The sequence below is a fragment of the Dermacentor variabilis genome, chromosome 4 (assembly GCF_050947875.1).
Source record: "Dermacentor variabilis isolate Ectoservices chromosome 4, ASM5094787v1, whole genome shotgun sequence".
In the NCBI taxonomy this organism is placed as follows: Eukaryota; Metazoa; Arthropoda; class Arachnida; order Ixodida; family Ixodidae; genus Dermacentor; species Dermacentor variabilis.
In genome coordinates this window covers 90,539,023-90,555,368 of record NC_134571.1, presented here as the reverse complement: position 1 = coordinate 90,555,368, position 16,346 = coordinate 90,539,023, and the positions used below count along the sequence as shown (strand labels likewise).

Below are 16,346 nucleotides of genomic sequence, written 5' to 3'. Positions count from 1 at the left end.
TAATCAGATCGTGTTCTTGGCCCAAAAAAGTCTAAGTTTAATTTAATGAGGTAGAGAGAGAGAGAGAGAAAAACATTTATTGAACTATAAAATGGAATTCTCGCGGATCGAGGTCTTCTCTTCTGCACGCTGCCTTCTCGTCGAAGGGAAGTATAAATTTTGTGAACTGGAAGAGAATAAAAACATTTAGATAGTCGAGCTTACGCTGGGCCCTGTTTCGGATCGCGACGCTGGCGCGATCGGATGGGAACTCGGCGCTGACGCCCGTGGTTGTACCTGGGTCGCAAGCCCCAAGGGTAGCGTTGGCCTGGCGGCCTGGGGTACAACTGGAAGCATCCGAAGGTCCCGGCAAAGCATGAGTCGACTGGTAACAACGAAACAACTTGTTTATTTTAACATCGCAAAGAGTTGGCGGTCGGGTTTGACCGTAGTAGAGAGACGGGAGAGCACTTCACTCAACAGAAGAAATCGGAGCCCTCCTTTTGGCGTCCGGGGGCAGCTGTTTTTATACTCTCGCAGTTGAGGGCAAGAAGGAACCCCTCAAAAGACGAGCACGTGAATGTACAATGGGCTAATGGTGACGCACACTGTCGTGGCGCTGCGCACGATCTCGTAGCACCCTGTCGTGGCGCTGCGCACGATCTCGTAGCACCCTGTCGTGGCGCTGCGCACGATCTCGTAGCACTCTGTCGTGGCGCTGCGCACGATCTCGTAGCACTCTGTCGTGGCGCTGCGCACGATCTCGTAGCACCCTGTCGTGGCGCTGCCGGTCGGACACAATGACTGTAATGAGAGGCTGGTCCCTGCTTTGGCATCGCCTGTTTCGGGCACAATGACTGGAACGAGATCCCTGCTTTGGCATCGCCTGTTTCGGGCCCAATAACTGGAATGAGATCCCTGCTTTGGCATCGCCTGTTTCGGGCACAATGACTGGAACGAGATCCCTGCTTTGGCATCGCCTGTTTCGGGCCCAATAACTGGAATGAGATCCCTGCTTTGGCATCGCCTGTTTCGGGCACAATGACTGGAATGCGAGGATGATCCCTAGGCGGTCGCATCGCCGCAGACGCGCCTGGAAACACCTGGCGATGAGTGTTGCGGCGACGACGATCGGGCCAAAATGTCTGCCGCCCCGCCGCAGTTGGCGCCGGCAAAACCACGTGTCGCAGGCGAAACGCAACAGACCGCCCCGCCGGGGGAAGGAGATCCCGATGGACAGGGGACTGCATCCGCTGTCCGGAGGGATGTCGCTCGATGATGCTCATAACCGAAGTCGGGCGTCCCTCGACGTTTCTTGAGCGCAGCGCACAGAGAAAGCCTCGTTCTCTTGTTCAGGTTCGCACGGGACACTGCAAAGTGACTTCGGGAGAGTTCACATTTTTGTTCTCGTTCCCGGTAAGCGTTAGAACTACGCTGAAACTCAACCGATCAGTCAGCAAGCACGGCACAACCCTCACTAAGCCCTGCCAGGCTCTTTCCCCCTTTTATACCACTGCCTAGTTCCTTACAGTAGTCTAGCATCACTCAGAACGCGTCCACAAACTGAAAAATTGCACTAGAAAGCATATCATCACTTTGAAACACTAAACAAAAGCAATATGTTAAAAAAAAATCCTGCCTCAGGAAGAAAAACATCAGTAACAAACAATTTTGAGGCTGATTCCTACGTTAGGGGCTTCGACTTAAGCCATCGGCGTTACCGTTGAGACTCCCCTTTTTGTAACGTACCTCAAAGGAATATTGTTGTAAAGCGAGGCTCCAGCGCAGGAGGCGGCCATTTTTGGGAGAGATGGTCTGCAGCCATTGGAGAGGGCAGTGATCCGTCTCAATGATAAACCTCGAGCCGGCTAGATAGCATGACAATTTCTGAACGGCCCACACGAGACATGCACACTCTTTCTCGGTGGCGCTATACGCCTGCTCACGACTGGTCAGCTTACGACTAGCATACAGGACGGGGTGTTCTACTTCTCCATTTTCCCGTTGGCACAGTACAACGCCCATGCCTCGCTCACTAGCATCGCACTGAACAATGAACCCTTTTGTATTGTCTGGCGATCGCAGCACAGGCTGGCTTGTTAGGGCACTCTTTAGGGCGCTAAAAGCTCTTTCCTTGGTCTCGTCCCAGACGACTGTTTGAGGCTCTGTCTTTCTTAGAGCATCCGTCAGGGGAGCCGCGATATCAGAGTACCTAGGGATGTACCTCTGATAGTAGCCGGCGACACCTAAGAACGACCGAATATCGGTCTTTGTGCGCGGTTGCGGAAAGTCTCGCACAGCGGCCACTTTTATTTCAGAGGGGCGGCGACGACCCTGACCAATCACGTGACCGAGGTAGACAACCTCGGCCTGTGCTATCTGGCACTTAGGAGCCTTGACTGTCAAGCCCGCTTCGCGCAGGCGGGTTAGCACTGCCCGCAAGTGTGTCATATGCTCCGACCAGGATGCGGAGAATATCGCTACGTCGTCTAGATACGGTAAAGCGAATTCTTGCTGTCCCCGCAACACTTTATCCATGAGGCTTGAAAAACAGTATGGCGCGTTCTTCAAACCAAAACTCAACACTTTAGGACGGAATGTTCCCATTGGTGAAATGAACGCCGCATACCTACTAGCCTCTTCTGTAAGTGGAACCTGCCAATAACCCCTGACAAGATCTAGGGTGGAAATAAACTGAGCGCTACTAACTTTCTCAAGGCGCTCCTCGATGTTAGGGATCGGATAAATTTGATCCTTAGTGATGGAATTAAGCCTGCGGTAGTCGACGCAAGGACGAGGTTCCTTGCCCGGTACCTCAACTAAAATCAAAGGGGAGGTATAATCACTCTCACCTGCCTCAATAACACCGAGCTGTAGCATTTTCTTTACCTCAGCCTCCATAAGATCGCTCTGGCGGGGTGACACCCGATACGCCTTGGATCGTACTGGCTCTGTGGAGGTAAGTTCTATATCATGAGTAAGTACAGAAGTCCTACCAGGCCTCTCAGAGAACAGACCCTGAAACTCTTGTAATAGCTGGTGTAGTTCGGTTTTCTGCTCGGGCGACAGCGGTGCTTTACTGATAAGGTCACTAATGACTTGACCGGTGTCTTCCCTGTTCGTCACTGAGCCTAATCCTGGAAGCTCGACCGGAAGCTCTTCAGGAACGTTTACCATCATGCACACCACTGCTTCCCTTTGTCTATAAGGTTTGAGCAGATTACAGTGGTAAACTTGCTGTGCTTTCCGCTTTCCTGGCAGACTTACCACGTAGTTAACGTCCGACAGTTTCTGAACAATTCGCGCTGGGCCCTCCCACTGCACGTCTAGTTTGTTGTTTAGCGATGTGCGCAATATCATGACCTCATCGCCCACCTCAAAACGACGGGCCCTGGCTGTCCGATCATAATAAACCTTGGCCCTCTGCTGGGCCTTTGTCATTGCTTCACCTGACAACTCCTGTGCCCTTCTTAAGCGTTCGAGGAGCTTAAGCACGTACTCCACCACGACTGGGTCGTCGCCCCTACCTTCCCATGATTCTCGAAGCATGCGAAGCGGAGATCGAAGCGAGCGACCGTACACCAGTTCAGCTGGCGAAAACCCCGTAGCCGCATGCGGCGCGGTCCTTAAAGCAAACATCACCCCAGGCAGACACAGCTCCCAGTCAGTTTGATGTTCAAAACACAAGGCTCTCAACACGCGCTTCATGACGGAGTGGAGCTTCTCAACGGAATTCGACTGTGGGTGGTACACTGAGCTGTGTAACAGCTTTACCCCACACCTTTCGAGAAAAGTTGTCGTCAAAGCGCTAGTAAACACTGTGCCCTGATCTGATTGAATTTCTGCAGGAAAACCAACTCGCGCAAATATGGACAGTAGTGCATTAACTATCTCAACTGAGCTGAGTTCTTTAAGCGGCACTGCTTCAGGGATCTTTGTCGCTGGGCAGATCACAGTCAAAATGTGTCTGTACCCCGTGGCTGTTACCGGCAGAGGTCCCACAGTATCAATAACGAGCCGTCTAAAAGGCTCCGTTATGATAGGTACCAATTTCAACGGCGCCCTCGATTTGTCCCCTGGTTTGCCCACCCGCTGACAAGTGTCACATGTCCTCACGAAATGGTCTGCGTCCCGAAAACACCCTGGCCAATAGTACTCTTGCAAGAGACGGTCCTTAGTTTTCTTAACTCCTAGGTGTCCGGACCACGAACCCCCATGTGACAAGCGCAACAGATCCTGACGATAGCATTGAGGCACGACCAGCTGATCGAACTCCACTCCTCGGCGGTCTAGATACTTCCGGTACAGGACTCCACCCCTTTCCACAAAACGCGCAGTTTTCCTGGCGATACCTTCTTTGACATTGCAGCGCACGTTTTCCAGGCTGCCATCCTTTTTTTGCTCGGCTATCAAAGCCGACCGGCTGACTTTTAGCAACCTATCAAGTCCGTCTGACGTAGGCGCGATGAGCAAATCAGTAGATAGCTCTTCTAACTTTCCCGCGTCGGGCGTTTCCTCTCCAGTATCTGGCGCCTTTAACGTTACAGACTCAAGTCTATTCAGTTCGGGCGTGCTCTGAATATCAGCTTGCTGCGCCTCTGACCCTTTTTCGTTGTTTGATAACGTCGGCCCCGCAACTACCGCCTTTGCAGCGAGCTCCCGAACCTTCGATCTGGTTAAGGCCTGAACACTAGCTTCACCAAACAAAAGCCCCTTCTCGCGCAGGAGGTGATCGGACCTGTTTGAAAATAGGTACGGGTACTGGGGTGGCAGCATAGATGACACTGCGGCCTCCGTCTCAAGCGCTCCGAAAGGTCCTTCAATAAGCACTTTTGCTACCGGCAGACACACGCTATGAGCTTCCACGGCTTGCTTGATCCATGCGCACTCGCCCGTGAACATATGGGGTTCTACGTAAGATGGGTGAACTACATCCATCGTAGCTGCGGAATCGCGAAGCACTCGGCACTCTTTCCCGTTCACGAGGAGGTCTCGCATGTAAGGCTCGGGAAGCTTCATGTTCTCGTCCGTGCTGCCTATTGAAAAAAACACAACTTTTGGTGTTGTTTCCGGACACTGCGCCGAAAAGTGACCCGGCTTCTGGCACGTATAACAAACGCCCGCTCGCCTCATCTCGAACCGCTTTCTGCGTTCGGCTTCGGCTGCCGTCTCTTTACGTTTGGTCGGATTGCTTTCACTCGCATCCTCACTACGCGTGTCCCCCTTAAATCTCATGGGCGTGAACCTTGGCCTCTCAGACTTGGAGCCAAATTCACCCTTTTGACCGTCCTTAGCTCCGCGAGCTCGACGCGTCACAAACTCCTCGGCTAGCTCAGCGGCTCTAGCCACCGTACTCACGTCTGGCCTATCCAAGACCCAGTATCGCACGTTCTCCGGTAACCGATTATAAAACTGTTCTAGCCCGAAACACTGCAGAACTTTATCGTGGTCACCAAACGCTTTCTCTTCTTTGAGCCACTCCTGCATGTTCGACATAAGCCTATACGCAAACTCTGTATATGACTCACTTTTGCCTTTCTCATTTTCCCGAAACTTCCGACGGAACGCCTCCGCAGACAGCCGGTACTTTTTTAGAAGACTCGATTTCACTATGTCGAAATCCTCTGCCTCCTCTCTATCCAAGCGAGCGACTACGTCGGCCGCCTCGCCGGGTAACAAAGTGAGCAAGCGCTGTGGCCACGTTTCCCGAGAGAACCCCTGCTTCTCGCACGTTCGCTCAAAGTTAACCAGGAACAAACCAATGTCCTCTCCAAGCTTAAACGGCCGCATCAGGTCAGTCATTTTGAACAATACGCGTTCTCCTGCACCGTGTGCCTGACTTCCATTACGAGCGCGTTCCATCTCTACCTCAAGACGCTTCATTTCCAAAGCGTGTTGACGGTCACGCTCTTGTTGCTCTCGCTCTTTCTGTTCTTTAAGTTCGCGCTCCTGTTTCTCTTTTTGCTCTTTAAGTTCGCGCTCCTGTTTCTCTTTTTGCTCTTTAAGTTCGCGCTCCTGTCTTTTTGACCTCTCCTCAATAGTCTCAAGGCATTCCGACAGCTCGTCATCCTCAGCCTCTAACTCAAGAATAGCCTTTAGCAGTTCAGGTTTTCTTAGTTTGTCTGAGACATCCAGACCCAACTCTCTTGCAAGCTCCAACAATTTCGGTTTGCGCAACGACTTCAAATCCATGGCTGCTCTGAATGCTGCTTTCTCTACTGCTTACTATTGTCTTGCCGCAACTAACCCGGCAGCAACGACAACCACAATTACCAGCTCTGTTTCTGACACTAACAAAAGCCTGGCAAAGCTCAGAAGAAGAAAGTCCCGCACTCACCTAACCTCGCAGGCAGGAATTCCGCGCAGTCGTTCCGCTGCAGGCAACCAGTCGTCACACAGGGCTCGTTGCACTGCTCCCGGATCGTCGTTGAGCTGCTCAGCATACTGTCAACTGCATCTCTTTGCTGCTGGCCTCCGTTGTCGCGATCTCGCCGCTGGCAGACCGTTGTTTGAAGTCGTAGGCGATCCCACCGCTGCCACCAGATGTTTCGGATCGCGACGCTGGCGCGATCGGATGGGAACTCGGCGCTGACGCCCGTGGTTGTACCTGGGTCGCAAGCCCCAAGGGTAGCGTTGGCCTGGCGGCCTGGGGTACAACTGGAAGCATCCGAAGGTCCCGGCAAAGCATGAGTCGACTGGTAACAACGAAACAACTTGTTTATTTTAACATCGCAAAGAGTTGGCGGTCGGGTTTGACCGTAGTAGAGAGACGGGAGAGCACTTCACTCAACAGAAGAAATCGGAGCCCTCCTTTTGGCGTCCGGGGGCAGCTGTTTTTATACTCTCGCAGTTGAGGGCAAGAAGGAACCCCTCAAAAGACGAGCACGTGAATGTACAATGGGCTAATGGTGACGCACACTGTCGTGGCGCTGCGCACGATCTCGTAGCACCCTGTCGTGGCGCTGCGCACGATCTCGTAGCACCCTGTCGTGGCACTGCGCACGATCTCGTAGCACTCTGTCGTGGCGCTGCGCACGATCTCGTAGCACTCTGTCGTGGCGCTGCGCACGATCTCGTAGCACCCTGTCGTGGCGCTGCCGGTCGGACACAATGACTGTAATGAGAGGCTGGTCCCTGCTTTGGCATCGCCTGTTTCGGGCACAATGACTGGAACGAGATCCCTGCTTTGGCATCGCCTGTTTCGGGCCCAATAACTGGAATGAGATCCCTGCTTTGGCGTCGCCTGTTTCGGGCACAATGACTGGAACGAGATCCCTGCTTTGGCATCGCCTGTTTCGGGCCCAATAACTGGAATGAGATCCCTGCTTTGGCATCGCCTGTTTCGGGCACAATGACTGGAATGCGAGGATGATCCCTAGGCGGTCGCATCGCCGCAGACGCGCCTGGAAACACCTGGCGATGAGTGTTGCGGCGACGACGATCGGGCCAAAATGTCTGCCGCCCCGCCGCAGTTGGCGCCGGCAAAACCACGTGTCGCAGGCGAAACGCAACAGCCCCAAGATTCGACGAGAGAATCCTGAAAGAAAAAATAAATGTAGGAACCGTGCGAACAAACTAGACCCAACGTGTGCAAATAGGTTTTTCTCACTGCCTTCGACACTTATATCGTCAGATCAGGCAGTTTACCCAAATGTCTGTATTTATGCGTGCTACTTAACTGAATAAATGACTGAATAGTTGTTCTGCTGTATTTAGAAAAGTGAGGAAAATATAATTGTAATTGGCGTGAGCCTGTAATTTGTGCTTGGTATATGTCCGTTCTACAAATGAGTTATTCGCGTACGGTTAGCTTTGTTTTCGCCGTCGAACTAATAATAACGACAGAAATGTTCATTTTGTTTGGTTTTTTTCAGCCCCCTCCGAACTTTTCGGCCCATGGACGGATCCGCGGCTATTACGTCGGCTACAAGCCAGTCGGATCGGGCGAGTCCTTTGTCTACAAGACCATTGACGTTTTGGACGGCTTTGTGCCTGAAATCAGCATCAACAACCTGAAGCGCTCTACCAAATACAGCGTCATTGTGCAGGCGTTCAACGGGAAAGGCGCAGGGCCACCGTCTACAGAAATCACTGCTCAAACTTTCGAACATGGTGAACAGAAAGCTGACTCTATTGTAGTTTTTTTTATTTTATTTAGTGTGATTACGAAGGCAGAACGTTTTAAAGAAGTATTTTTATTTATTTTTTTATTTACAATACTGCCAGTCTCTACTGAGACCATAGCAGGAGGGCACTATATATATGCACATAAACAAAGAACACTGATAATGTTAAGTATGAATACATGTATAACGTCAGTTTTGCACCTTAAAACATGAACAATTTTTACTACAAAATGTATACACCAAACAAAAGTACATGCGAACTTTCAAAAAAAAAAAGTAAGAAATGGCAATTGAGGTATTCTACAGTGCATACCCGACTACATACACAGGACACAAGTACATGGTGGTTTGCACGATCAATAATAGCACTAGCAATTTTAACTTGCTAAACAATTTTTTCAATTTCTAATTTAAACTGAGACAGTGACTCTGTGTTAGTGGTGAGAGGCGATAACATATTCCATTCACGGATGGCAACCGGAAAAAAGGAATATTTAAACACATTATTAGTACATTTATATTCTACTAAGGTGTTTGTGTGTTTGTGCCTGGTAGGTCGTGTTTGTGAATAAGAAATGTAATTTGAAATGTCAATTACTTGTCAATTAATTAAATGTCAATTAAGTATATATACTTTCAAAACGTATATGCCGATGTCGTTACAGCACGTTTCTCACATCGCTTTGTTCGTGCGACTCGTTAGCAGAGGCATGATATATCATCGTGCGCCATCTAGTAAGCCATCTAGCACACCACCCAATGTCCAAAAAGTGGCTTTATGCAGAGACCGCATAGTAAGTAGTTCGCGTGAGGTGGTGGATAAAAGCGAGTTGGAACGGTATCCTATGGAAGAGGCAGTGGGGACGGCTGGTTAGCAAGTATCAAGAAGTACGCCCTGTAATCTCGTATTATTTGTTTATTGCTCAGTCGTAAAGACAAATGCGCATGCATCTGCAACAAATTGCTTCTTTCATGAAAAATTTATTTGCAGCGAAGAATTTGGCGAATCTGCTTTGAACGCAGTCTTATCTTTTTTTTTCTTTTTGGGGCGTTTACTGTTGCAAAATTGTCAAAGCAAAGATGCTAAAGGTAATTTGGAAATGTTCCTCTCGCAGGCGACTACATTCTCCCCCTTTTAATAGGGGGGAATATTGATAACAGTAATCTGCAATTTTCCATGAAATGTACATGTTTATTATGAAATCAATGCCTAGGCGAAAGACAAAGAAGTTATATACAGTAGAATCTTATTAACTTTCCTGGCAATTGGCTTGCATCGAACGGCGTCTTGATGCGTCTGTCCAAAAGTGAAGGCAATGTGGTTCTATTTTTAACCTTCACAAAGAATTCGCAAAACGCTTTGAAGGACCGTTTTTAAACATTATTATCTCCTCAAAAGGCTATCAACCTAACAGTTAAGGTGGACGTCAGAACTCCTGCTAAGTTTAGCCTAATTAGTGCAATGAATTGCCAGCGGATTTAAAATTTATGTACACCCGTGAGCAAAAGTATACGGACAAGGGATTGCGTGATAAAACTAACTTTCCTCTGCCTGTGAGTGTAACTCGAAACTAATGACTGCAGTTCAAACCAGGCGTTGCGAATTTTCTAGTCCACTCGTCTGTTTCCGGTTATGCCTGTTAATTACAAAGAAATTCAGTTTTTTTTTCGGCGACCCTGTGGTCCGTATACTTTTGCTCATGGGTGTACCACTTTCGCTCTAGGCACATGCACGAGCTCGCCGCATATTTCCTTCACCCTCCCTCTCTCTCTATCTGTCATCTTTCTATTTGCCTTTCAGTTCTCCCCGCGTGGGGTAGCCAACCAGACAAATTTCTGGTTAACCTCCGTGCCTTATATCTTTCTTCATTTCTTGCTATCATGCTATCAGCTCAGACGACTCCTCAAGGAAAAAAATAATGGCATGTCCCCTAATTAACGGCACTTACATGGAAACGTTTTTCCTTAATTTGCGAATCCATCACAACCATGCACAACATTTATATCAGTCCTCAGATCCAAAAGACTTACGCGCACAAGCATTGCGCTCAGCGCTACATAGCTTTGGAGGAGCCTGATGAGTGAGTCGTCAAATGTACTTGCTGTTTGGCATTATAGATTACCGTTGTGCTGAACTAACATTTCTCCTGTTCAATGGACGACGATGCAGATCCTCCCCTCCCGCCTGTGATCCATGTTGTGTCAACCTCGGCGAGCGCCGTCACCGTGTCGTGGGATCTGTCGGCGAAAGAAGCGAAGCCCATTACAGGTGTGCGCGCTTCCTTCTTTCGTGCGTGCGTTTTTCTTGATTCTTTTAACGTGTCGTGTGTCACAGTCCTCGTCACAGTGTACAGAGACGCTCACTAGCAAGTGCGCTAGATCACGTTGATCGTGACAGCATGCGATCGAGCGTCTATATGTTACCCGTCTCCCTCTCTCTCTCTCTCCACACACACACACACACACACACACACACACACACACACACACACACACACACACACACACACACACACACACACACACACACACACACACACACACACACACACACACATATATATATATATATATATATATATATATATATATATATATATATATATATATATTCTTCTTTTATCTCTCCCTGCCCCATCCCCCAGTGTAGAGTAGCAAACCAAATTTTCCGTTCTGGTTAACTTTCCCTGCCTTTCTCCTCTCTTTTGATCCCCTCTATAGTAATTGACAGTGTTTTTCGTATCAGAAGCGCCAGAAGGGACGAACAGTGAAGTCGCGAGAAAAGCCCATTTGGTATCCCTTTAGCTCCACGACGTGGGCCACAACCATTGCGCACGCAGAGCCCTAAGCAGGCTAGAGCACATGGGCGGCACCCTGTGGATCTAAGAAACCGTCGTTTTGCCGAAGGTGTTGTGCACAAGGCAAGGTACAGTATTATAGTTACCTTCCACCGTTCATATTAATCTCTGCAATCGTGCACAATTACTTATCGCCACGCGCGTAAGGCTATCCGCTAATGTACGGAATGGCCCTGCTCGCTCAGCCGCCCACTGCTTCCGCGTTATAGACAAGTGTGTCGGGTACTGTACCAGAGCTCGCTGCGCATTTCGCATTCTGTCTGGCAAAAATCACAAGCCCCTGAGCAACTGTAATATCGCACTCAACTTTCTGTATTGTTATGCAAGCCGAATGTTTGTATAGAAGGATAGTTCTCCACCATTCCTTCATACCACATATGCGGTAACGGCAATTTCATTTGGGCTAGTTGATGCATATTGTAGGCAGCAGCTTTACACAGCCTGACACAGGACACCGCAGGAGAACCGCAGAACAGATCACTTACTAGGAACCGAACGCTTTACTTCCAAAAGCGGTTTGTAACGGGATATACATAAACATTAAAGAAATTGACACGACAAATAAATTGGTCAATAAAGGAAGAGAGAGGAAGGACTAACGCATGCGTCACCGTGTGTAAAGATAACGAAGGGTTCAAAACTCTCGCGTGCACGCTGTTCGCGGTACTTAATTACTATTTTGCATTTTTTTTTTCGAATATAGAGGTGCACTTGTGCACTCGCACTTGTATCAGAGGGTGGCCGGAGGCCTTTAGGGAAGCCGCATGTGTTACGCAGGCGGTCATTAATGCATCTTCGCATTTGACCGATGTGACGGCAATAGCACTTGAGAAGAATGTCGTAGACAACCTGCCTGTGACATTCAACAAGGCAAAGAGCATGCTTTTCTCAGCAGGGTTGCGTTGCGTTTTGTTCTTGACTCACTCTTCTACACACTGCACCCGGCTGGTTATATGGCCGGGTGCTAGATACAAGCTTTCCTCCAGCCGTCAACGCGACCTTCATTACGTTGTGGGACACGGGGTGTAGATAGGGGGTAACTGCAGTCCTTGAAAGCCGTGATGGCTGTTTCTGCTTGTTTACCGTTTTTAATTTATTGACTAACGTTGCTCTAACGCTACACAGTAGGTTGTTCGGATAGCCAGCACGTCTTACCCGTCAACTTGTGCTGAAAAGCCGAGTTCTACAGAGTGCTCCCAGGAGTGCGCTAGAGCAGCTCTGAAAATAAAGCATTTGATTGGTATCCCCTGTCGTGCGATTCTTGGCTAAGTTCCGTGTCGCGCTGTTTAATGTTGCTGTTTATCTCTCCTGCATTTCGTAAACTCACCTTAAACTACGTCATTATAAGATTGCATACAAAGGAGTTCTCAGTGTTTAAGAGCTAAACGTTAACTCTGACGTAGAGACACAACCACACGCATGCTTCGAGAAACTAGGTGTGTTCTTTAAGCCCTTTCCAGTGAATGTTTGTGATGTTTCGCAAGGGAAACGTAAAGACTAGGGAATAGCACTGTACTTATCGTGTATCCACTCCACGGACAACAACATTTAAGAGTTTTTATTGCATTTAGAATTATTTTAGGAGCTAATCACGATGTTATGTGACTGTGACCATATTCGTGGGTCGATTCCAATGATGGCGCAGCCTAGCGCAGCGGTAAAAACTGCATGATGATAGTGCAACGGCTTACCACCTAATGCAGCGCTAGAAACCGCATGGTGGTACAATACTACTGTGTGGTGCTAACAGAATCGCACAAGTGGCTGTAGCCTGAACAGATGTTTCTAGTGCTGCAGGTGCTACTGTGGTGTGTGGGGACGGTATGCAGTGACAGTATTTGGCTGTTATTGTATGTCTATGCTCCTTTCCTTCTTTATCTCTACTTTGCTATCACTTTACCTCCCTCTCCCCTCTCTCCCCAGCGTAGGGTAACAAACCGGATCTACATATATCGTTAACCCCCCTGCCTTTCCCCGTTGTTCTGTCTCTCTCTCTCTCTATCGGTGGTAAGGAGAGCGTTCGCGCTTCCCTCGTAACCGCTAGCATTTTGAGACACCGCGCCTCATGTAGAAAACGCAGACGCTGTCGTACGAGATGCTGCGCCACCGGCCAGAGACCAGTGTGTGTAGTATACGTAGGCAGTCGCAGACGCTGCACAAATTTCCGAAGTGGTCCTTGATGAAGTGGTGCACGAAGTATGGGCTGGCTTCCGCTGCTAGCAAGGCGGGGTGGTAAGGGGGAAGCACCACCCACTATTGCCACGAATAACCACCTCTCAAAACATGCTGAACGTACTCTTGGATAGCAACCTCGGTTGGTTCTGTTATTACATTTTCCATAGGTGCATCCGTGAGAGCAGCCACATATTTATTACGATTCGTCGGTACTTGCAGTGATTAAATCAGGACGGACAGCCTACGCCTTTCCCCGCCGAACCCGACGCTGTCCGAAACCAAGTGAGGAAACGTCCGCACGCAATTTCGCTTGAGCGCGCTATTTGAGCGCACGTGGAGGCAAATTGTGCGAACACGCATATATACACACGGGCAGCGCCGGCGCTCCGGATCATTCATTATACATGGGCCTGCGCTAGTGCGCCAATACGCCGGTGTTGAGCGAATAAAGGAGAGCTCTGCGGGGGCCATCCAGGGCCTATATATGCCTACTGCACTGTTCACGGTTCCTCGCCTACATTATTCATGCTAATGCACACCTGCACTGCGCAACCTACCATGAGAAGTGAGAAACGTGCGGGCAAATACCGCGTACAGAGAGAGAAAGAGAGAAAAAAAAGTATACACCCACGCCCAGCTTAGGCGTTTATGTTTCCCTTGAGCCGTCCGTCTACGAAGTTGTACGTTCTTGAGGACCATAAGGCGGCGCCGGGTTCTGTATGCATATATATACCGCGAATATTATAGGCTTCGCGGCGAGGTTGGAAAGCTATGTATGAAAGATGCGGTTCCCGCACGCTACGTCACCTATCTATGGGCAGGCGCTTGTGCGCGCGTGCATGTTTTATTTATCTTTACAATGCAGGAAAGCGCTTTGCTATAGGGTGCGCCACTCAAGCCAGGATCGCGTATCGCCGACAAAGCGCGACGCTGATATGGCTTGGTAATGTGGGCGTACGCTATCCACTTGACTCTAGGCGTTTCGTTATTCTCGTTGCTGTTAGTTCATAGTATATTAAACTGCCAACTTTATAAATGTGAAAGCGCTCTCTGTGAGGAAAATTTATCAGGTGGAAGTCACAAAAAGTATTCACCACGTCTAAGCATTCTCCTATTTTTTTCAACTTCTCTCACCGGGTGTTTTGGGCAGTCTAGTAACGTAGCTGCTTTATCTTTCACGCTATAACCTTCATTTCTTTCCCTTTGAAAACACCTTTATAGATGTGTCTGCAGAATACTAGACCTTCAGCAGCTTTTTAAGCACGAAATGCATTTAGCCCCCGTTGACGGCGACCTTCAAGTGACTTTGAGCCAAAAGGCAGAGCCGTTACTCGGGTACTCAACCGAGAACACCCGGGCAAGTTGCTGACAAGGAAATTTATTCACCCGTAGGCACGCTTATAACTGTGGTATGAACGAAAAGTACAATATAAGGTACAGTACATGTAATACATCATACTTGATGTAAACAAAACAGATTAGCAAGCGAAATAATAAATGGTGTCCGCTTGACACTGGCTTTGCCACACACAACAACAACAACAACAACAACAACAACAAAACTCATTACAGTGTCCACGCAAAAGCATTATTGTCAGCCTCGAAATTATGAAAGGTACCCGGGGCACATACAGATACAGTCTGAACTCGGGCAACAGAATTGAGCATTATTCTCGCTGTAGAAAGACTTTGCCTCGGGAGACGGTTATGTACCGCGTAGACCAGCGGCGAAGAAACTCGGCTTCATCGAGCTTGAACAACTGTTCTTCAAGATGACCCCATACTATCACCCGTAGTTTTCGCATTCTGGGGTACATTGCTCTATTTTAATGCCGAGATCGTTCTGCGATGTTGCCGAAGCATCACAAAACGTAGCTAGCGCTGTAGTAGACGAGACTCGCAAACCGATCTCGGCGCTGTGGTGGCCGAACGATGGATATTCCGAACATTATTGCAACTAGGTTCCAGAAGGTGCGTGCTACAACGCAGTCCTTTACTACATGCGCGTTGGTCTCTGTTTGTGCGCAATATATGCATTTATCATTCGCTACCATATGCCAGCGTTCAAGCCTGTCTCTTGTAGGTAGAATGCCCCACTGATATTGCCAATGAAAATCCTTCACTTGAGAGGGCAAATCAGGTGAAAGCACGGCTGTCCATGTTTGTGTAGTAGCTGTCGGTGGAGGTACAGCTGTCTCACAACATCTCACAAAGCCTGGAAACTGGTGTCGCACGTCACTTTGTAATTCTTAGTTGTACAAGCTGGCTTTGCAAGCGCGCAGCGGCTGCATACTGCGGTGCTGGCGTCACCGCCGTCGGAAACAAGTTGCCTGTACACTGCGGCATAAGCGTTCGACGGTAATGGCCCAGCCAATAAAGGAGCAGTGGCCTACCAGGGTACTCATCATCATCAGGTAGATCACGTGTACCCTTAGTGCACAAAAGCCTACCGAATGTAACTATGCACGGCAAGCTCCATCCTCCGTTGTATTTCGGCAGACGCAAAAATTGCTGCGCTACGTATTGCGACTTGTTTAGGCAGAACCATGAGAAAATAAGTGAGTTTACTACTCGTACTGTTGGTGACGGCGGGAGAGCTACCCTTGCAGCAAACCACAGTTTACTGCACAATACGTTCTTAATCAAGAAAGCCCTTTCTGCCAGCGGCAGTGGCGACGCAGTCACTGCTTCCGACTGTTCTTTAATGCAGCTGACAATGTCTCGCCACGTGTGAGGTGAAACACCACTTGCACAAAATTTGATACCTAGTATTTGCATACGCTCGGTCTGTTTAATGTCCCCTGGTAGCGTTATTTCGGCGCGGCCTAAATTTAATGCTTCACATTTTCTCATATTTACTTTGCCCCCTGACATTGAACCATATTGATTATAAATACGAAATACCTCTACAAGACTGTCCCCATCCCGTAAAAACAAAGTGATGTCATCCGCATAAGCTGAAGCTTTTATGCACCCGGTTCCCGGCATAGGAAGACCTCTTACGAGCGGGCTCTCGCTAAACCGCCTTAATAAAGGGTCAATCGCAAGCACAAACAATATGGGTGACAAAGGACAACCCTGCCGCACTCCCCTTGTCACATCAAATCTAGGTGTTAAAATGCTGTGAAGCAGTAGCTCAGCTGTTGTTCGCCAATACAACATCCGCAGGATGTCTACAAACTATTCAGGGAAGTTATAGCATCGTAAC

The 16,346-nt window shown here is 48.8% G+C and overlaps 1 protein-coding gene across 1 annotated transcript in view; it reads left to right on the top strand.

Annotated features, from left to right (window-relative positions):
• Positions 1-16,346, top strand: part of LOC142578273 (cell adhesion molecule Dscam1-like) — a 525,316-nt gene that overhangs the window by 419,080 nt on the left and 89,890 nt on the right. The window contains exons 18-19 of the mRNA XM_075687674.1: positions 7,854-8,091; positions 10,276-10,374. Of these exons, the coding sequence (XP_075543789.1) occupies positions 7,854-8,091; positions 10,276-10,374 (337 nt within the window). The remainder of the gene's footprint in view (positions 1-7,853; positions 8,092-10,275; positions 10,375-16,346) is intronic.